General features: G+C 34.5%; 2 protein-coding genes across 2 annotated transcripts; one reads left to right on the forward strand and one right to left on the reverse strand.

Moving 5' to 3' along the window:
* Positions 1-211: 211 nt before the first annotated feature.
* Positions 212-1,889, forward strand: LOC122300703 (AT-hook motif nuclear-localized protein 20-like). Its single transcript, XM_043111537.1, has one exon. The coding sequence runs from the start codon at positions 823-825 to the stop codon at positions 1,675-1,677; it is 855 nt and encodes a 284-aa protein (XP_042967471.1). The 5' UTR covers positions 212-822; the 3' UTR covers positions 1,678-1,889.
* Positions 1,890-17,843: 15,954 nt separating this feature from the next.
* Positions 17,844-22,393, reverse strand: LOC122300704 (ethylene receptor 2-like). The gene is made up of 3 exons (XM_043111538.1): positions 21,674-22,393; positions 19,442-21,325; positions 17,844-18,562 (listed from the first exon to the last, which is right to left on the reverse strand). Exons 2-3 carry the CDS (start codon positions 21,191-21,193, stop codon positions 18,020-18,022), a joined length of 2,295 nt encoding a protein of 764 aa, XP_042967472.1. The 5' UTR covers positions 21,194-21,325; positions 21,674-22,393; the 3' UTR covers positions 17,844-18,019.
* Between the last annotated feature and the right edge of the window lie 275 nt (positions 22,394-22,668).

Consider the following 22,668-nt stretch of genomic DNA (forward strand, 5'->3'; position numbering starts at 1 on the left):
AGCAGTATTAATACTAGGTCCTCCAACCATTACTGACACACTCTCTCTCTCTCTCATATTCGTTTCCTATGTCGGGCCCCTAGAAAACGACGGGCTCCCACCTACTCACGCGCACGCGACCCCACGAAACCCTAATTTCCAAGAGCCCTAAAAGCAGAGCTTATTATAACTAGGAAAGGGATCAAAATAAGAATAAAATTTTGACTCCCCAAATCACAACTGAGAGCTGATGATCAAAACAAAAGGGAAAACAGTTTTTCTTATTAGTTTTGTTTGTGGTCCCTTTTTTTTTGTTTTAAAAAAAAAGAGGTTTTCTTATGTATATATAATACAAATGTCTCGGTGCTTTATTTTATTCTCTCGCTTTGTGCTTGATTCTACCAAGGGTTTTGCATCTGTTCTATGTTTTCTCTCACCTGAGATCACTTCTGGGGTTCTAGATCTTATTAATTCAGCTTGATCACTTGTTAATTAAAGGGCTTCTTTCTTTCCTTCTCTTTGCTTGATTCTTTGCTCAAATTGAATCTAGTTCTCTCTTCTTATCCGCCTTCCCCTCTCTTTCTTCCATCTCTCATAGCGAGCATTTTAGGTTATAGAAGAGCCCTTGGCTAGAGTTTCTTGTTGAACCATATGTGGGTTTGACCTTTTGATCTCAAAATTGTCAAAGAAGCGAAGAGGACATTAATTGAGAGAAACCAATCTTCATCACCTGTTACAAGACGAGCAATTTTATTGTTTGGTCATTTTCTTTTCCACTTTCTGTTACCTGAATTTGCAGCTCTGGCTAATCCGTGGTGGACCGGGCAGGTGGGGTTGCCGGGCATGGACCCGGCTTCAAATTCTTCTGCGCTAAACAAACGCCACAGAGATCAGATTTCCATGAACGAAAGCAACGACAGAAGTAACGGAGAAAGAGGAGATGAAGACGAAGATAGAGACAACGGAGACGAGCCTAAAGAGGGTGCGGTTGAGGTTGGACCTCGTAGACCAAGAGGACGGCCTCCTGGGTCTAAAAACAAACAGAAACCACCCATCTTTGTGACCCGAGACAGCCCAAACGTGCTCAAGAGCCATGTCATGGAGGTGGCTGGTAATGCTGACATAGCAGAAAGCATAGCCCAATTCGCTAGGAGGCGTCAACGAGGGGTTTGTGTGCTTAGCGGGAGTGGCTCCGTGGCTAACGTCACCCTGAGACAACCTGCGGCACCTGGCTCTGTGGTAGCACTTCAAGGCAGGTTTGAGATCCTGTCTCTGACCGGGGCCTTCCTTCCCGGACCATCCCCTCCGGGCTCGACCGGGCTCACTGTGTATTTAGCCGGAGGTCAAGGGCAGATAGTGGGAGGAAGTGTGGTTGGCTCATTGGTTGCGGCAGGGCCAGTCATGGTCATTGCCGCAACCTTTTCTAATGCAACATATGAGAGATTGCCTCTTGATCATCAGGATGAAGATGAGGCTGCAGGCAGCGCAGTGCGTCAGGGCACCGCAGCTGGAGGCTCCCCACCCGCAATTGGGAGTAGCGGAAGCGGGGCGGGACAGCTGCACCATGCCGCTGGACTGCATCTTGCAGATCCCAGCTCATCGCTGCCTGTTTATAATTTGACACCAAATCTACTCCCCAACGGCGCGCAGATGGGGCACGATGCTTATGCTTGGGCTCACGCACGGCCTCCTTACTAAAAACTGCACTAGTAGATTCTATCAATCTTCAACTCTGTTGTGTTTGGATGTTAGATAATGAAATGGAGATAGGTAGAAAAGATGTGAAGAAAAGAAACCACTTGGTGTTCTCAATGTAAATTAGGCTTCTTATATAATGTCTAGTACCCTGGATCCTCTCTCTGTTTGCAATAAAAAGATGATCACTACTGGTGTCTTTTTAGTTTTTTAAACCCCACTAACTGAATATTAAAATCTTTGTAGAGCTTCGTTTCTGACGATTTTTGTTTGGATTTCGTAGTTTATATTTCTTTAATATTATTATTGGAATCCTAATGAACATGGTGGATTAATCTGATATGATGGATAAGACTAATAATAGAGATCAGACAAAGAAAATTCAGGTATTTGGAGAGGCGTCTTATAATAAGATTAATGTTTTCTGTTTATGCTAATAAGGAAACTTTCATATCTGTTTTAAGCTTGCGTCTCCTGTACTCACAAGAAGATCACCAAATAGTGCGTGCTCATGTGTGCATATTATTAGATGTAAAGATCGAGTACCTGAGTTATTACTCAATTTTCAGTGTTGTTGTTTGGAGGATTAACGCATATGACGTACAGCTAGGGTTTGTGAATGTTGTTCTATATATACTTGCAGCTAGCTAGCTTTTTTGTAGTAGTGCTTCATGTAGTACTCATCAGAAATTAAAGAGTAGTAAAAGGGATGAATAGATCAAGAAGAAAGATGATTTCCACTACTTGGGAAACGTTCCGCTAATTAAGGCTCTCTTAACTTTAAGAGGGAATTAATTAATGGGTAAGCATGCATGATAATAAATAAAACATTTCCATATATATCCATCTTGATAAATAATTTGGTATTCTTATTATATATATATATATATATATATATATGTCAAAAGGGTTCGTAGGAGGAGATCCTATCTGCACTCTTTGTTATTTTATTATATATAACGCGTATCAATGGCGTAATATTTTATTACATGTGTTTAATATTAATTATATAATTATATCATGCACATTAATTCGTGCTTTGTATGCAATTGATTTTAAATTCAGGGTGCAGTCTCAGCTCTATACAGATCGACAAACATGTTATAATAATGTACGTACTGCTAAAACCAGTACTAATTTGAATTTGTAACTCGATCGAGCATGCGCAGTACTCTTCAATGGCTTATATATAACGTATCAATTAATTAGTGATCTGCCAAGGCATTTAATTTACATGAGCAGCCACCACCTGATCTGTCTTCCGACCAACGTCATATATGGTACAGTAATTGCGGACAGCTCTCCGTGACTGGGTGATGATCAGATCCATATAAATATAAAAATAATAAAGTAATAATAAATAATAAATTGGAATTAGAGGGCCGGGGAAACTGCAAACCTTTCGGTAGAATATATAGAACTGATCATTCTTGTGTACTTAATTTGTTGTTTACTTACCAAATCAAAGGAAAAACAATTAGATTACGAATTATTTCCTGCTTCATTTTCACATGATTATCCATCTTTTTCTTGTATATATATATATATATATATAGACATGCACTCGAAGTAGTAGTACTAGCTAGCTAGGAGTCGATCCCTTCCATAACAATTCATATATAATTTTAATTGGGTTTGATATATATTTATATATATATATATATAAATGTTTGAGATTTTTTAAAGTGCAAGGATAATAATATTGCTGCAAGTAGTACTAGTGACTCATGACACTAGTCATGATATTGTAGTATATAATTAAGAGATCAAATTTTTGAATAATTAGTACCACATGGTATATTTTCGTCGACAGACGTACAAAACTTGCTTAATTATTAACTATATAAATATTTATTTTATAACAACCTTGACATGATATATAGGTAATTAATTATATATAAAGAATGAGAACACGCATTTAAATTAATTAAGAGCACCTTCATGAATAATTATATCGATAATATATATATATATATATATAAACACATGATATATACACTAAGCTTCTCAATTAATCCACAAGTGTAATTGCAAGTGGTACTACTTCAATTTCTCCGATGAGGAAAATATCTTAGCCACAAAGGGAACGGCGAAGTCAATTGCTATATATATTCTATGATGAATTAATTAATCCCGAAAAATTCAATACATAATATGTACATGAAGTGCGTATTAATTAAAGCGTCCCCTACAATTATTAATACAATATCATGATGAGTAATGAAGTACTATTTCTAGAAATGATTTTCTCTAATTATAACTTATATATATATATATATATATATAGATATCTTCATATATATATACTGCGTACCCAAATTACATTATCGTAAGTATAGGTTGCTTGTACTGTAAGTTTTCTCCCTTTTAAATGATCTTATTATTATGTTTCGTTGTTTATTTCAAGCTGGTCTGGAAATATATTATAATTAGAGGCCGGTAACTCGCGGTACGTTATATATATATACTGTCCGATATCATTTCATAACTAGCTGGAACTAGAAGTTATATATGAGCTGTTTTGCATATATATATATATATATATATATATATATGTTTATCAGAGATCAGAAGAAAACATTTTTACTCATGGACCAAAGTCCCACAGATTAATAAAATAGAAGTGCAGTAGTATTCAGCAAACTCCGGCCTAGATCAGCCAGTAAATTAGATCTAAAGTTGATAAAGTTAAGAAAAACTTGGAATATTTCCTAATGTATAGTAGTTTAATCAACTGCAACCTAAAGGATCCTAAAGGTGTAGCAACACGGAGGACCCCCTTCACATGCATTCACGTGGCAAAGTTAATAAACCTTAATATAAAATTGTTAGCAACGTCCTAATTGGATGCACCATTCCAACGCTAAAGTCGCTGTATGTATGCGCCAATATCAATGGCATGGACGACACTTTTGCTTTAGATAATGGATTAGCTAGTCTCGTTCATTAATATAATCATTATCTCACCCCATTAAAACCAAATATAATATAATTCAGCCTTTTGTTTCATATGATCATGATCCCAGCTTTCTGAGTATTTGCGACTACATCGCTATCTATGAGATATTGAAATCAATTAACTTCATTAGTTTAGCGGATGAATCCATCAAGTCGATCTACTTTTAATATATAAAATGTAAGCCATCCATTAATATTATTACAGCCTGCGTTTACATTATAGGGAGCAATATTTAAACTAAGTTTTATTAATAATGGGTGGGGCAACGGCAAATATCACCCAAGTGAAACCTGGGAACATGTAATTGGCTTTTCTTAATTTCAAGTCGTAGGTGTCGTTGATGCTGAAATTCAAGCTCGCCTTGCCCTTGACGTCCGCGTGGAGTACACTCCAATATCATCGATGATCCAATGAGCAATATATCTAATTTTAAACTAATGTTGGAAAACTGATCAATGTCATTCAGCTAGCTCTATTATTCTTGAGACTGAAAAGGCTACGTTTGCGATAAACATGTTGTAATATTAGACGTACCGGATATAATATTAGGGTCTAATTTACTATTGGGAGCTAATTAATTGTCAACACATGATAAAAAAAACCCTAAAATGTGGTCTGAAGATTAGCTTGTTCTTGATTAAGAATGACAACCATATGATTTCAATAAGTTTAAGAGCCCCTTACGCGCGCGCACACACACGTGTGTGTGTCTCAATAGTTCAATAAGAATGACACACACTATGTGTCATTTACATAGGCATTGCTTCTCTTTTATACATGATTTGTAAAGAAATAAAGGAATATTTTTAATAACATAAGTGTACAGCTGTGGTCATGCATGATACATGAGCTATATATGAAACTATTACATCATAATTAGGGCCAAGGCCAGCTAACAAGTAAGGAAGAAAGTTTGCAGGGGCAATGGTCTTCCAGTGGCAGCCATGGTGTCGACAAGAAGCTTGGCCCACTGGTAATTAGTTTGGATGGAGTCAATGCCCTTTTTCAAAGAAGCGAGTTGAAGTTGGTTTAGATTATACGAGCTTGAGATGCTGAAGTATAGGTGGACTCAAGGGAAAGCCGAACCTCATGGGCAGAGGAGCAGCCAACAACCTAACCAATAATAGATTTAGAGAGGGAGGAAAAAAGGGCAGACATGACCAATTGATCAAGCTGAACCCAGATTTTGTATTCAGGATTGGGTGAGTTATTGGGGAGTTTAGTGAGCGAAGGTTGACAACTACCATCAATATATTTGTATAGACGTTGCCCATGCAGATAGGGGACAACTTGAACTTTCCAGAGAAGGTAATTATTAGGGGAAAGTTTAATTGAAATAATATGGGAAAAGTTGGGTAAGGGAAGGATAGAGGAAGACAAAGAAGAAGAAGAGGAAGAGGAACCAAGAGCAGACATGGTGGACAGCAAGTCCTTACTGCTCGTATACCATGCTCGAATTATAATTGTATATATTTCTGTGTGTCATTTACATGAGGCATTGCCTCTCTTTTATACATGATCTGTAAAGGAATAAAGGAATATTCTTAATAACATAATTGTACAGTTGTGGTCATGCATGATACGTGAGCTATAGTGGGTGATTTGTTGAGGCAGCTCTAGCAAGTGCTAGTGTGGTACAATTTGGCAATGAGAATTTGGTGCTTGAACAAGTTTTAATGATATATATATATATATATATATATATATATATATATATATATATATATATATATAAGAGATCACAATCTGAATTTGTGAAGTACTACTACACACAAAGTGAGCTCAAAAAATTAATTAGTGTCTTCTCTAATTGTAATGTGAAGTTATATGTGCCTGATTGTTTTTTGAATGAATTGCCAAGATTAAAGGGTACGTACGTAATAGATATATATATATATATATATATATATATATATATATATATATATGCAGGATATTTTCCTAGCAGCTAGCTAGTGGATCACCCAGAAAAAAATATAATTTTTTTTATAGGAAATAGACTTCATTTCATTCATGAATGAAGTTACAGTTGTGATTGATAAATATAGAGAAAAATACAGAATACAAGCCAAGCTATTCACCAGTTGGGGCTTCCCTGCACACAAAATTTTTTTGTGACATGCATTGTCTTAACTTTAATAAACTCTCTAATGACAAAACCTTCTATGATATATTGCAAGACTCTGTAACAATATAGATTTCCATCCTAATTTGTTTGAGAAAACACCACTCTGTATAAACAGAGATATCTATTCCCCAAACCTCCAAAACAGGAGAGGGTATCCAAACTCCCATTCTTCAAAGGAGGAGGGAAACACCAACCCCCATATTTCATAGTAGGAGAGGGTTTTCATGCTATGGACAATAAGTCCAAATAGCCTATTTCTATTTATTTTTCTCTAAACACAAGCTACAGCATCAAAACAAAAACTAAGAATCTGTAGTGGCGCGTGAAGTAGGACACACACTATACTGGGAGTGCGCCGAACCATCGATCTTGAAGCTACTGAAGTCCCTGGCTTCAAAAATCCCAGCAAAACCCCTCTGTATGGTAGCGCATGGAGGCCACACGCGCACTTTGACCCACGCGTGTGGAGCATGCATTGCTCCTTTTGACAAAACCTTTGACAGTTTGAAAGATCGGCTACTTAGGAATCCCGCGGTGGGATGCATGGTGGTCGTAGGCCACAACAAAATATCAAAACGCCACTTCTCATTGCTTTGACCGAAAAAGCTAAAACAAAACCAAAACATAAACAAAAACACAAGCATACCGACAGGGAGAGGGACAGCAACAGGGAGGGGGGAGAGAGGGACTGTTTTTGGTTTGAGTGAGTTTTTAGACAGAAGACAAAGCTTCTAGAAATTTAGGGCCGGCTCTCCAGAAAATAATATAATATATGCATGCTTTTGATAAGCCTAATTAACCCTTTCCGAGGAACTTTGATTGATTAGCTAGTTACTATATTTTTAATTGATATGATGTCAGGACCATCTGTAACTCACTGTAATTGATCATCACTGCTCGATCTTATCTTATTATATATTAATCAATCTTATACAATGAAGCTACAAATATTAATAGCTTCCCTTATAAATGTCCTTTAATTTGTCTAATGTTTATAATTAATTACGTGCATCAATATCATGGTCATGTATATTAAGTACCTCAACATACGTTTTTATATCTTTTTTTTATAATATGAAGTACCATATTTTATTTAAAATCTGGTGATATCGCGTTCGGCCTCATGCATAGTACGTGCTTTTTAATATTTACTCGCCTGATACGTATTACAGTAGTACTAGTGCAATTGTAATATTATATATATATATACACACTAGTAATAGAGCATCGTCCAAGGGACGTTTGCCTAGTTTAGATTTTTTACAAAATAAAAATAATTAATAAATTATCTAACCTCATGTTTAATTAAACATCCAGTTTTATATTCTCACAACAGAAATAAGACAAGACCCTAACTAACCTCTTGAACTGTAAAATGTAAAGGAAAAACCTAATTCCATTAATATAAGGAAAAAAATTGGATGATTACCAATGAATTAACCTCATTCTATTAATGTAATATTAAAGTTATAGATGAATAAATTTATTTTCTTGTAAAACTTTTATGAACAATTAGTATTAATTTAACAAAAAAATACTATAAATCATTTATGATAAAATTTTTAGATAAGCTAATTTTTAATATTGTTTGATTTTAAATATAAAACCCATAGATCAAAAAATGAAGCCCAACCATGTGGAAGCCCAGCCAAAAATACAAAACCTACCCTCCAATTAAACGACACCGTTTTAGCCCCAGCTTTAAAACCATAGTTTTATTCATTCTTCTTTGATTCCCACCCCCTCCTCTCATTGGGGCCGTAACACCCTTCAGAAGCCCTCTCTCTTTTCTTCTATATCATACCGACAATCCCATTAGTTGAGCTTCTAGATCGTGTAGCTAGTCGTCTTTCTAGGGAGCCAAACTCTTGGGACTAGGCAGTCCTTAATGAGGAGCTATTTTTTCCTTCATATCCTGCATATGATGGGCTTTATGCTGCCAGGAGAACTATGGATTTCTATCGTTTTATGAATAGCAAAGTTCTCTTGAAGATTGTGCGAGCAAGCTCAAAGGTTTTTTTTTTTTTTCTTTTAGTTGTACTTTTCCCTTCTAGCAAGCTGTATTGAAATAAACTCCCTCATGTTCTAGTTATGTATTTCTCTGTTCCTCTCGATTCTCCGTTTGTAGGTATTGTTGGTTCTCTTTTTGTTAGTTCTATTTCGTTTATGTTGGTTTACTAGGTATGGTTTCTTTGTTGGTCTTGTTTCTTGCTTCCTATTGTGTATTTGTTGGTTCTTCTTGGATGCTGGAGTGTAGTGGAGTCCTGTGTGATGCAAGGGGCTTTTGACGTTTCTTAACAGCAAAATTAGCTTAACTGCTTAACAGGAACAATAAAACTAACGGAAAAACAAGATTTTTTATTAAAACAACAATATTCATTTCATAGACACTTTTTATATATAAAAGATATATAATTTAGTACCCAAAATATCTGAAATTAATTAAATGCATGCAATTAAGGTTACGTTTAGGTACTAAGATGATATCAGAATATATGAATAGTGAGAAAGAAAGTAGTAAAAAAATAATGATAAAATATTAAATATTAATAAATAGTATAAAATAGATAAAAATAATAATAAAATATGTTGAGAATATTTTACCATCCAAACTACTCGCCCTAAATAAAAACCAAGATTTTAATGCTGAATCCAACAGCTGGTACGGACGGCCACATACCCTGAAATAATATTAGTGTTTTGCATATAATTAATTAATATATATGTAGCGCAATAAATTTATATAGAAACAAATCAACTCAAAAAAATAAAAAGAAAAAAGAAAAAAAGAAGCTTTTGGCTGCATGCATGCAGTAATATTGGATCCCGTTGAATAAGTAAATAAGATTCTCCCAACTCTTGCGTAAATCAATGGAAATATACGTCGTCTGATCATCGGTCAAATGATCAGTGGCTGCGTACAACTCCTGTAGATTTCAGTCGTAGATCTTAATTTGTAGGCTAGCTAGAACGTCGTCCTATATATATATATATATATATAAAATAGCCAGAAAGGTACATACTAGATCATGATCATGATCAGTACTACGTGCGTACGTATTTGATCAATATACCAGTTACTCATGATTTGATCACTAGCACTATGATCGATCTAGTGATATTAATATAAGCAATTAGTTTATATGTTGTAGCTATATATATATATATATATATGATCTGTTACTTTATGAGTAGGAAAACGGTGGTAGCTGCACATGATCCTCTTTCTAATGCAGGAAAGGTCACAAAATCCTTCTAAACAAGCAAATACGTACTAATTATAAGCAACATTGCACGCACGAGATTTGATCTCTTCAGGGAATTCAAAAGTACTTTTCAAGAATTCTTTAAAAGAAAAACCAGCTGTACGTCTGAATGCCAGTTAGCTAGCTAGGTAGGTTAATTAGACACCACCCCTAATACTCCACTCAATTATAAAAAGATATTACACATTAATGTCACACAAAACTTTTGTAAAATCAAACATTAGACTATAGTACTGACCGATCTTACGACCGACCTACTCAATCTATGTTCCATAAATAATATATATAGATCCAGAACTCTAAACTTCCTCTATATATCACATGTCACCACGAACAAACTTGTCCACTCCAGCCCCCAAACTCCAGGAATACCGATGAATCCACCAATGCTAATCCATGCAAGCAATCAAATCACAAGACAATCAAGGCCGGGAAAATACATATATACATACATACATATATATATATATATAGTGATCTTGTTAGTTATAAGAGAAGAGCTATAGCCATGAAAAGATTTTATAAAAATAAATAATCCACAAACTGATATAGTTTAATATGATATGTTACATCTACTTTACAATAAAAATATATTTTTAATCTAAAGTACTACATCAAGACACGTTAATTTATAAGTTTATTTTTATATAATCTTTTCATGATTCATGCATTTCTCTTGAAATAATAAGGAGAGATACGGACTAAGATTTTAATACTAATCAATATGTGTATGCAAGGTTTCCCTTCAAATAAGGTACGTCCGTAACTATGATTTCTTTTGTGGCCTCTCAAATTGAAAAGTTTGTATAGGTAGAGATTAAGTTGGGTTAAACGAAGATTTCAAAATTATTTAGAAGTCTAATTAATGATCTGAAGTTCGCTCGAGCACGAGCTTAATTGCATACGTTTCTCATCAAACTCTCTACCCGGGATTTTATTGAATAGATGATCGAGTAGTCGACGGTCGTTCCACGGGTGTCAAGTGAATTCTTAATTAGTTCATTCCAGTTAATCATTTCATTAGCATAATCTAGTCACACTAATAAAAAGTTATATGTAACTTTGTGACAAGGGAAAAGATGTCATACACTCTCTCTTTCTAACGAAAAGGTCACAAAACTCTTCTAAAAAAACAAAGAAAAATTCTATTTTCAAGAATGTCTGTAGAATATATCTAGTAAAGTACTTACATGCATGATACAATTTGATTTAGAAAAGAAATTTTAAAATTTGAATCTTATAAACCAAATCTTACTATTTAAGTAATGTGAATAATGTGCTCTACACACCGACTTAAGAAAAGAATAACTCACAAATAAATATTAAGAAACCACAATCAATAAAATAATAATAATAAAAATCTATAAAAGGTAAATGAAAAACAATAAGATTTTTGTTGACTATGTCGAAAACTTATTAAGATCTCTTCAAAATGAAAACCACTCCATAGATGCTCAAAAACTACCTTAAGTCCACTCAAATTCCCATCAAAACACAAAATCAAGCCGTGAGATCAGTTCAACAGTATATATAGTCAGCAAGTACTATGCAATATATGACTACGTATGAGGCAGGCATATATATCATGAACTCCTTACATAATAATTGATTTCCAAGTTTTATATAAACATTAGCATGCAGGCAATTAAGTTTCTTGGGGACATCATGATGATAGTATACTACTGTTTAATATTTGAGGAAATAAAATATTCTTATATGACTATTTTTGTTTATTCGAGAAAATAGAAGACGAGTGATCTCTTTGTTCTTAATCTCAAGTTTTAGGAGATGACCAATTAGGATTAACAAGTTACAAAACCATTGCTAGGGTGTCAAATGTTTGATATAGTGGTGTTTGACTTGTTTTCGTCTAAACGCACGACTTTAATTCTCAACATTGATACTTTTATCTTCTTACAGCTTATATATATATATATAGTTGCGTCCCTGACCATCATATAAAAACTTATAACCTAACTTAATGGTGTTGAAATATAATTGGTTGGACCAAATCAGTATTTTTCTTCCCTTTTGGCTCATGTTGAGCCAGGTTAGTCATCCCTGGCCAGTTGAGAATTAAAACCCTATTTTTCAAAGGATGACCAATTATGTTATGTGAAGATGTTAGACAAATTAATGATCAATACTTTTGAGGACTCGTGATCATAATTAGTTTCAACTGGGTGTTAAATGTTTTAACACGAAACATTAATATTTGGATTTTTTATTTTCTATAATTCACGATAATAAAATAATAACAGTTAGAAAACGTACCTCCCTCTATCTCGGTTTGATAGAGAATCTAACTTGACTATGAGAGAATGATCATCTTAGCAACTTTATCTCTAAATGTCTCCTGATGGCTAGAGGCATAATTATATTGTAGGTAAGAGCCCCTGACCCCTCAATACTTTTTATAGATTTCTGGCCATCATGAAATTTAGAGATATTTATATCCCATTGTGACTACAATATAGGTATTTATGTCCCACTATGACTCATTAATTAAGTAATAATATTTAAACTAGTCTAAACCCATCAAGATATGGGTTTATGGGAAATAGAGCTTTAATAAAACTCTCACATGGAGACTATAATATAAACTATATATATATATATATATATATATAGAAAATGAGCACGTGAAATTTCTATACGAAATCGTTCAAGAAAAAAAATTGTAGAGATGATTTAACTGTCATTATATACCAAAAAAAAAAAAGGATATCGATGGAGATGAAATTGAGGTTGGGCTTAGCTAGTTAGGTTAATGTTGTAAGTCCATAGCACGTTCAGCGTGCTCGATAAAGTAAATCAGTGGGCCTATTAAGGTAATTAGGAGATAAACCTGCAACGTGTAAGCTACAAAGGCTTTAAATTGGGCCAACCAACCTGTGTTAGAGAACCCATAAATCATCCTAATGGAGTTTTTTGAAAGCCCAATGCTGATTTTGCCTTTTAAAAAATATTTGTATAAATCTAAAACAAACGCGTAATCATTTAAGAAAAAATGGTATTTTGGCTCATTTTTTTTTTTAATTCAACAATATTGAGAATGAATAATTTTGACTAGCAATCTCATAGAGTCATAGGTTATTATATGATCAATTGGTATAAAACGAAATTGATCTAATTGAATTGAAATATCTCATCTCACTCTCCAACTAAGCCCTAAATGAAGACTGTGGACAACTAGCGTCACCTCGGTGTTACATTATATATATTTTTTTTGAAAGGGCATATATATATATATATATATATATATTAAGTTTTGCCATGTTTTGTAAAAAGAATAAAAACAAAGACATAGATAGGGCTAGTCATAATCAAACAGTATTTCAGTGATAAATTGATCAAGAAGGCATTTAAGGCAGCAAAGTCCAAATTACTAAGCTACTTCAGAATCTCTGTACATTGGGACGAGCGGCTTTCTACATTGGGAGCACGCTTTTGGAGCTGCCTTAGCCTACCATATATCTATATGAAAATATTCCCTTTAACATTATTTATGAAAACAACATTCTTAGCTTTAATGTTTGAGAACTTCTCGAGATGCTGACCAATCTCTCCACGCAAACCAATGCTTTTTTAGATATTCTCTCAACTTGCAAACTCGTGCAACTCGATCCAATAAGGTTTTATTAACTTTACTCAGATATTTTTTTATAATAGATGTAAATACATAATATAATATTAGATTTCCGGTTACTATTTAATGTTGTTACAGATTATATCTATTTTTATTTAAATTATAAAAATTGGGGATAAAATAATAGCGTTGTATATAAATTTGAAGACTTGCAAAATTTCTTTTTTATAAAAAGAAGAAGTTAAAATCTATTATAAACTATGCAATCCAGGAATGTGCAATCTCTCATGTATTCTATTTAAAAAAAATAGATAAATTTAAGATCTCTATAAAAAATTATATTTTAATAATAATTCTTAATTATTTTTAAAGAGAATATGCGATGGCGGCGCATTCTAAGATAGTATATAATATTACAGTATTCTAATATGTCACACTTTTATCAATAATATTTTACAAAACTTAGGATACCTAAACTACCGGCCATATCATTTTTCATAAAATATATCCATCATCGAGTTCTAATCATCCATTAAAAGTATGCCACGAGGGATTGAGTCATGGAAGACCCATCTCTTCGTCTCTGCCCCGCAAGTTGCTGTAGATTAAGCTAAAATGACAATAAAAAATAGAAAGGACAAGACTTCTTTGCGAAATAAATAAACAAGATATTGGAAAAGGTTGAGCAGAAAAGGACTCTAGCTAGATTCACTTCATGCAACCCAACTGAATTAGATGTCCAGACTTTATCCAGATATTTTATTAGGATACATAGCCCCTGGCGCAACAATCCATTCCTAGATTAAAACAAAAAATAAATCCCAGGAGATGTTTATGCAAGAAAAGTTGATGTGTACTAGCTTTTTTATACATATATATATATATATATATAATTAGGCAAATCAAATTTTTGGACAAGTTACGCGATAAGATCGAGGCCACTCAATATCCCTAGCTAATGTATGGAACACGCATAACATTCATTGTTTTCCCCCCTGCAAATACCCTTGATTTTGACTTAGTCGTTGCTAATTCCCAAGAGATGCCTATCTTTTTGGCCTCGATGCTTGAGAATACCTTGAGGTTTTTTTTCATGCTTTTCTGCATTTTTTTAAAGGAAAATTATGATCATTCGTTTGTAAAATAAATTTATATTCAATATATTTTAAAATATCTCATATAAGACGTGACATTATAAATTAAAATAATTTATTTAAAATTTTACTAAACTAATATACTATTTATTTTTGTGACTAGTCTTATCTTTACTATTATTGATATTTTTTTACAGATAAACGTCTAAAAAATAACACTCTGTCTACATAAAAATTCGGCATCATCATTCATAAAAAGAAAAGATTCAATCTCTATATACAAACATCTATTTTTTTTTTAATGAACAATAAAGAAACCAAAAAGAAAAGTAATAAAATAGATATAAAAAAGGACAAATTACAGTTTTGATCAATTTTAATAGATTTCAAAATTTGTGATGGCCCGCAAAAGTAACACACTTGTCTCTAACTCTTTATTCAGTCACAAAGATCAGATCTAAAAAATTTGGTGGTGGTGAGTCCAGTGATCTGGCATATGTGTCAAGAAAAGCTGCTAGAAAATGTGGTGCATGAGAAACACGCGCAGATATGAGCAGCACATGAGAACCACGCGTAGTTCTCAATGATTTTCGATTTGTAAATCTACTTATACTATGCATGTCTCTCAGGTGTTGTCAGAAAATTAGAAATCTGTCTTTTTCGACTTTGAAAAAAGTAAAAACAATAAAAAATTAAGAAAAAAAAAAACCTTGATAAACAAGGTATAAGGTGAATGGAGGAGGGGCCTAGGGTTTTCCAAAAATATGTTTTCAATACTTAATTGATAGATTAGTGTTTGTTTTTCTACCATTATGTATAACTTGAACACGATGATGTACCTCAGATTTGGTTTATTTGAATTAAAATCGAAAATCTCGGTTGTTAGGATGAATCATAGACATTTTACAGCTCACTGGATTGATCAGGCTGGAATAAAAAAGATCAAGTGGACGCGTGGTGGGCAGGAATATCGATCGAGAATGATATGCCCAAGATCTATGACATAACGTTGACAAGGGTTTCACAAACCTAATGATTCACGATGAGCAACCACCTAATATATACCACTTTTCCAAGAAAACCTTTATATATATATATATAGCTAGCTGCAATCAATCGATGGCCTTAAGATCGATAGCAAATATATATAAGTAGAATATGTGTGGTGTATACTTTAGTCAATTGTTCAAAATTATCTACACACCAAGTAATCAAATATTATAAGATAAAAAATGATATTTACACTTATAAATCGTAATCATCATGTCATATACTTTTTTTAAAAAAAATAAATAAATATAGATTTAATGAAAAAAATTAATTTTTTAACAATAAATTTTAATCTATTTTAAAAGAAATGTACAGTAATTATACAACACATGACAGCATATAACATTTCTTTAATAAAATAATAAAGGCGAATTAATATAAAATTATATATTCCTTTGCTTTTGTTTTTGGGTGACATGGAAAAGGAGTTCGTGTTCTGGCCACCTTCATTGCTGAAATATTAAATTAAAAGCCAAGTTTGGTTGAGTGCTGTGTGGAATAAGTAAAGGGCCCACGGGATATCATGATCACAAGGAAACGAAAAAATGCAATAAGAGTGGCCTTGTACATGCATGTACGTACGTACTGAGGAGATTCATGCATGGTTTCGAACAAGTAACCCCAACGATTTAATAATTGACCCGTACGTCCCCCACCGCTCTCCCAGTCCATTTTTTTTTAAGAAAAATATAGTTGCGAGTACAATTATGTATTAATATATGTATTAATATGATGTAATTGATCAAAAAGTAAATTTTATTGATAACAATGTTAATTTAAATTTTAAGTATAAATAAATCAATATTAATACACAAATTAGTACGTAACTGCGCTTGTATATAGCAAAACTCTTCTTTTAAAGAGAAATAATGACATCTTGCAGTTGTAAAGAGAAGCTTATGCGACTCAAGTTAATCTCGCGTGATATTCATCGTAAAAGTGGGGTGTTTGTGTGTGGGATGACTGCAACCGTTTAGGAGGATTAAAAAAATAATAATAAATAAAAATAAGTGTATCGTGCGAGATAATAAATAACAAAATTCTATTCCTATTTCTTAATTATCTTTTATTTTAAGTAAATCATCGCAATAAATGAGGGGAAAACATTTAAAGATACTATACATTTTACCTTTCAGTTTAGTTTTAGAGCATTGTTAATAGATTATGTATATATAAAGGATATTTTTTATGAATATAAGATGAATTTAGATTTTGACCATTTCATTCATACAAGTCTCCAAATTGGAATAAATATTTTTTTATTATATAATAATAAAATAATATGAGATGAATTTGACTTTAACTATTCATATCAAATCTCCACATGAAACGAATTTGACTTTGACTATCCATCAAATCTCCACATTTATTCATTTAATTTTTTTAATTATTAATTTATTTTATTTTATCATATTTTATTATTTTACCTATTTATATGTTAATTAGTAATCATATTCTAATTAAATTATGAGTTAAAAAATTTGAAGGAAAGAAACGAATATCAATTGGGTTGAAAAAATATCAAGATGAGAGAGTTACTAATAAAATAAGAATTTTCTCTTTATACAGTAGATATCAAATTTGATATTCTCTTCACAAATAATATAGTTAAAAGCTACAAAATTTGATATTGACTATTCCGTTGCAAGTGAATTTTCCATCTAATAGTTAAAAAGTACACTTTATTTTGGATATAGATAATCCATTAACAATAAAAATAAAAATAAATATAGTGTGTGAAATAATAAGTAACAAAACTTCATTCCTATAATTATCTTTTATTTCAAGTAAATCATCGCAGTAAATGGGGAGAAAACATTTAGACATAGTATACATTTCACCTTTCAGTTCATGTTTAGATGCCCCTCAACAAAATTTACCGAAGTTACAGCATTGCTCAAATCATTGTACCATATTGCCTCCCAGCAACCCATCATACAACTTTCACCATGTTATGTCTTCTTTTGTTTTTTTTTTTTTTTTTTGATCATTAGAAGGGTGCGCTGGAAATAATTTTAATTAACTGCGATTAGATATAAGCTATCTATATATGCAATACAACTAAGCCCAAACACAGAGAAAGTGACCTAATTTTGTATGTAGCATTTTGAGTGTGAATGTTGTAACATCTCTGTGCTGGAAGTTTGGAGGGTTATTGAGGGAGCTAAATAATGTTGTTCACTTTCTTGAGTCCGAAAAGATCTGTAAGAATCATGATCGCTACAATTCTCTAACTTACAGCCTGTTTCATCAGATTCATCATCCAGCTCTGTTTGCCTGAGTCAGGACCCTTCTAAGTTCGCTGGCAATACCAGGCAACAGAACTGGTTTCCGAATGATTCCATTCATTCCAACATGCATACATTTTTCCCACACATCTTCATCGGCACTCGCTGTCAAGGCAATGATCAGTGGCCAACTCTGGCTACGAAATTTCCGAATTCTCGTTGCAACTTCATAACCATCTAACTCGGGCATCTGAAGATCCAAAAGAACGATTTGGATAGAAGAACCTGCTTGACTAATAACACTAAGGCATTCAAATCCAGAAGAAACAGCAGTGACAACACAACCAAGCTTTTCAAGCAGCTTTCGTGTCACGGTCCTGTTCACATTGTCATCATCAGCTAGTAGAATTTGCAAGCCTTTTAAAAGGGAGTTCGAACGTGGGTGCTCTGAAGATTCTCCAGGTTCTGAGATGGATACTGCAATGAATGGTTGGAGTCGAAACCGAAGAACAAGTGCCATGCTTTGAGCAAAGCCTTGAGGGTGAGGAATGACCCATATATTGCCTTGCATCAACTGCAACAATAGATGAGTGGTCGGATATTTAAAAATAGAGTTGGTAAAAAAAAAAGACCATTGTCAGAGCTATACAGTTGCGTCAACAGGTGTAAAGTTAAAAATGGATATAGCCTGAAACCAACTAAAACAGCAATAGCAGACTAGCAGTAGCCCTTTCTCATTCCGTGAAATATTTTCACAAGAGAAACAAAATATGAAAACAAATCCTGTATTACAATCGTTCCATCTTGTAATAATGCAAATTGCCAAATATATATTTGGACCCTTTATAAGGAACGATAGTGACAATGGCATCCAGAGTTCTGAATTTTAAGATTTCAAAAACCATCGACAGCAGCTCAGACTGAGCCATACATTAAGGCACACTAAGTTCTTCACACAAAACATGCAGAAAGGGCGTAGTGTGGGCAATCAAACCCAGATAAAGCTCAAACAAACCAAACAAGAAATCCGTGTACAACGACAGCACATGTGAATTGGAAATATCATAGTAAACAAAACAGCGTTAGTTATTATGCTTCCCAAGTGGTCAAGACTCAACCAAAGAAGCATTCTACTGCATAAGAGGGGTTAATTTATTTGGTTTTGAGAACTACTTGTTTCAGTTTTTATAACCAATCAGGTCCATTTTTCAAGGAAAAAACAAAAGTACCATTTACACGCGCCATCAGCTTTGTGTAATGGTAGTTATTTCCCGCAGAACTCTTCTTCACAATTATTTTCTGTTTTAAGTCTTCCATTACTCAGAAAAAGAAAAGTATAGCATCAAAATTCTAGTGTTTCTGAATCTTATATTGCTCAAAAATCACAGCTATGCATGCACTCAGTCTATCATTTTTTTGATGAATATGCATGCACTCAATCTATCATTCTCACCTGCACTAGCCTTTTGCAAATGCTGAAGCTCAAGCTCTCCTCAAGTCCATCACTGGCATACCTCCTACAACCGGTTTGCGCAGTTGAAACTGATCCCTCCGACTGAGCACTGCAATTTTTTATCGCAATTTCAAATCTAATATATACATACCCATCAGATGAACTATGTCTCCAGGTCGACCAGATATGATCATTCCTTCCTTGACTTCGACTCTCCGAAAAAACCCTGAGTATGACCAATTCCCCTCCATTGTTTACATCCAACAGGTTCCCAACCATATGCAAAATCACCTGGAAAACTCTTTTTTCATCACCCGTTAGATGATCTGGCAGTGACTTCTCAACCTCGATTGCAAAGCCAAAGCCATTATAGACAGACAAGCACTTCGCTAAGCAAGCTGCTTCTCTAATCATGGAATGTAAGTGAAATGATCTCATCTCTAATGGGAATCTTCCACTATCTTTCCTAGCATTGTCCATCGCATCATTTACCAAGGTTGATAAAACACCGCTAGTCCTCACCATTGTGTTAACAATAGTTCGTTGCTCACTACTCATATTCTCATCCAGCATCATTGAAAGCAAACCCAAAATTGAGTGCATTGGCCTCCTCATCCCATCACTCATTACCTTTTGAAACAAATTTCTCGCCTGGCTTGCCATCATAGCATTCCTCTTTTCCTGTTGCAATGCTCGATTTCGCTCCGCCAATTTATCTCCCATGAGCTGGGACTCTTCAAGGAGTGCAGCATGGGAAAGAGCCACGGCAACCTGATCAGCAACAACCTTAATTATCTCAAGTTCCTGGCTGCTCCAAGATCTAGGTTGTCCACTTGGAAGAACCAAAACCAATATTGCATAACAAGTCTGCCTCATCTCAGGAGTTCCCCCTTTGAAATTGGAAACCCGAAGCATTGGCATTCGAATTGCAGCCACGGATCCCGGTTCACCTGACTCTCCACTGCTTGAAGCAGCAAGTGCTGAGTCGGGGCTAAGGATATTTACTTCATCACTCACTTTGATCATTGCAACATCTGGATCAGTAATTGGTATGGAAAAATTATAGGCACCTGAATATTTCCTTCCATAAGCCTGATGGGTCAAGTTCATCTCTGCTTTCTTCTCATCAGGCATCCAAACTGCACAGTTTTGCAAACCCAAAGTTTCAGATAGTTCGACCAGAGTCGTGTACAGAATCGTATGCCTATCAAGTGATTTCCGAATCTCTTGTGTAAGCATCCGAACATGCAAACCAGCTTCTTTCTGTTTCATTATTATTCCAACTTCTCGTCCAAGATCCCAAGTCTTCTTCTTCAACATGAATTCCCTCACCTTCACTTTGAGAAGCAAAGGGATGAGAGTGATGAGCGTTATAGCTGTGGCACAAGAGACCAAAGCAGTGAGAATCTTGAAGACAGTGAGAGCCAGCATTAGCTGAAATGGGTGTGGACCATAAGTCCATCCATTGAGCAAATGGGTCAATCCACACAGAACAATGAAGGCAATGAATTCAAATAGAACCCATTTGAAAGGGACGTTCGAGCAGCTGACAAAGTAAAGAAGCTCAATCGGGATCGAGAAGTAGGCGACGGCAATCAAGAAATCACTCACTTTCTGGCACTGTAGAATGCTCTCAATGCTCCATAAGCTACCCTCATCTTCGCAATTACATCGGGGATATCCATCATCGGCAGCAGATACCGATAAAATAAACAGTGAAATCAACAGCCCAGATGTCAATGCCTTTAACATTGCACCCAAACAACTGTTTCTTCAATCCATCTAACAATAAAGTTTAAATCTTCCAATTTTAGTACGGACTATACTTCTGCAACAAAATGTCTTCACCTAGAATCACAGAATTCCATCTTCAATACTCATTTCCTGTCAAAGAACATGTTCAGAAAATCTGGGAAGCTTAATCAAAATCTGCAGAATTTAATTGGAATGCTTTAAGATCTAACACACCAACAAGCCTGCTTTAAAAACTATTTTTAAAATATAACAATTTAGCTTCGTTCTCTTTCTCTATAATTTGTCCTTAATCGGTTCAGTATAGCTTCTCGATACTACAGTAAATTCATGAGTAGTACAGCGGTGAAGATGACGACATTTTTCTCAAACGATATAGTATTCTAAAGAAGAAGAGTAGCCAAAGAACTTCCAAGAAAGACATAAAAACAAAAACCACAAATAAGAAACCATTAAAGTATCGGAGAAGTACGCACAAACCTTCACAATGCAAAGGAAACAAAAAATAAAACGGAGAACAAGATCCAGACATGTAGACCAAAAGTAGAAACGGTAGCTGCAGAGAGCTACAGCCTCAGCTCTGGATTTTGCAATCAAGCGCAGCTTCAGATCTTCACACCCACATGCAGAGCCTTTTAGACGCACATCAATCCAATCGGTTTTTCGTTTGCTATCTGTTCTTCAGGAGGAAAAACCAAATCCACACTGACACCTTCCATTCATACATATCAGCAACTCCCCGCCCCCACCACCACTACCTCCTCTTCCTCCATTGGATTAAAACGTGATAGAAGCCAGTCAACAAATCCCGATGTGCAATTCAAAATCCAGCTCTCCCAGAACAAAACCGGCCGCCCGCGCCGTGTAAATCGCTCGTACACTATTCGCCTAACCACGTACAAAAAGCAAACCCGAAACGGACGTTATTTTTCTCCCTTTTTTTCTCAACTCTTCAGCTACCACTTTATGGCAATAAAAGAAAGTAAATTATGATTCCTCCGTATTCTCCTTCTCCAACGTTCCTTCCCTTCTCTCTTTCTCTGTATCTCTCGCTCTCACTGTTTTCTAAATTCCCAAACGAACCCGAAAATAAAAGTCGAAACAAAAAACGCTCCGCAGAGAAATCCAGAGAGAGAGAGAGGAAGAAAGAGGGGGAGGGGGTTCCGCGCCGTTGTTTCGTGGGGGTGGGGGAGGAAATAAAGGGAAGAAGAAGGGACTAGGTGGGGGAGAGGATGTGGGGTCCCCCTGAGTGGTTTTTAACATGAAGAGTACTTGGACGCTCTTTTGAAACTTTAGCGTCCTCGTCAGATAAAACTTTCAAAGTTCAGAACAAAAAAAAAGAGAGGAAGATATTTTTCATCCATCATCCTCAATTATATGACAATGGAAAATTCTAAGGCTCGTTTGGGTATTAAAATTTATCTCATTCTATTTTATTGTTATAATTTTTTAAAATTTTTATATGAGATATGATA

Source organism: Carya illinoinensis, chromosome 2 (genome assembly GCF_018687715.1).
Source record: "Carya illinoinensis cultivar Pawnee chromosome 2, C.illinoinensisPawnee_v1, whole genome shotgun sequence".
Classification (NCBI taxonomy): Eukaryota; Viridiplantae; Streptophyta; class Magnoliopsida; order Fagales; family Juglandaceae; genus Carya; species Carya illinoinensis.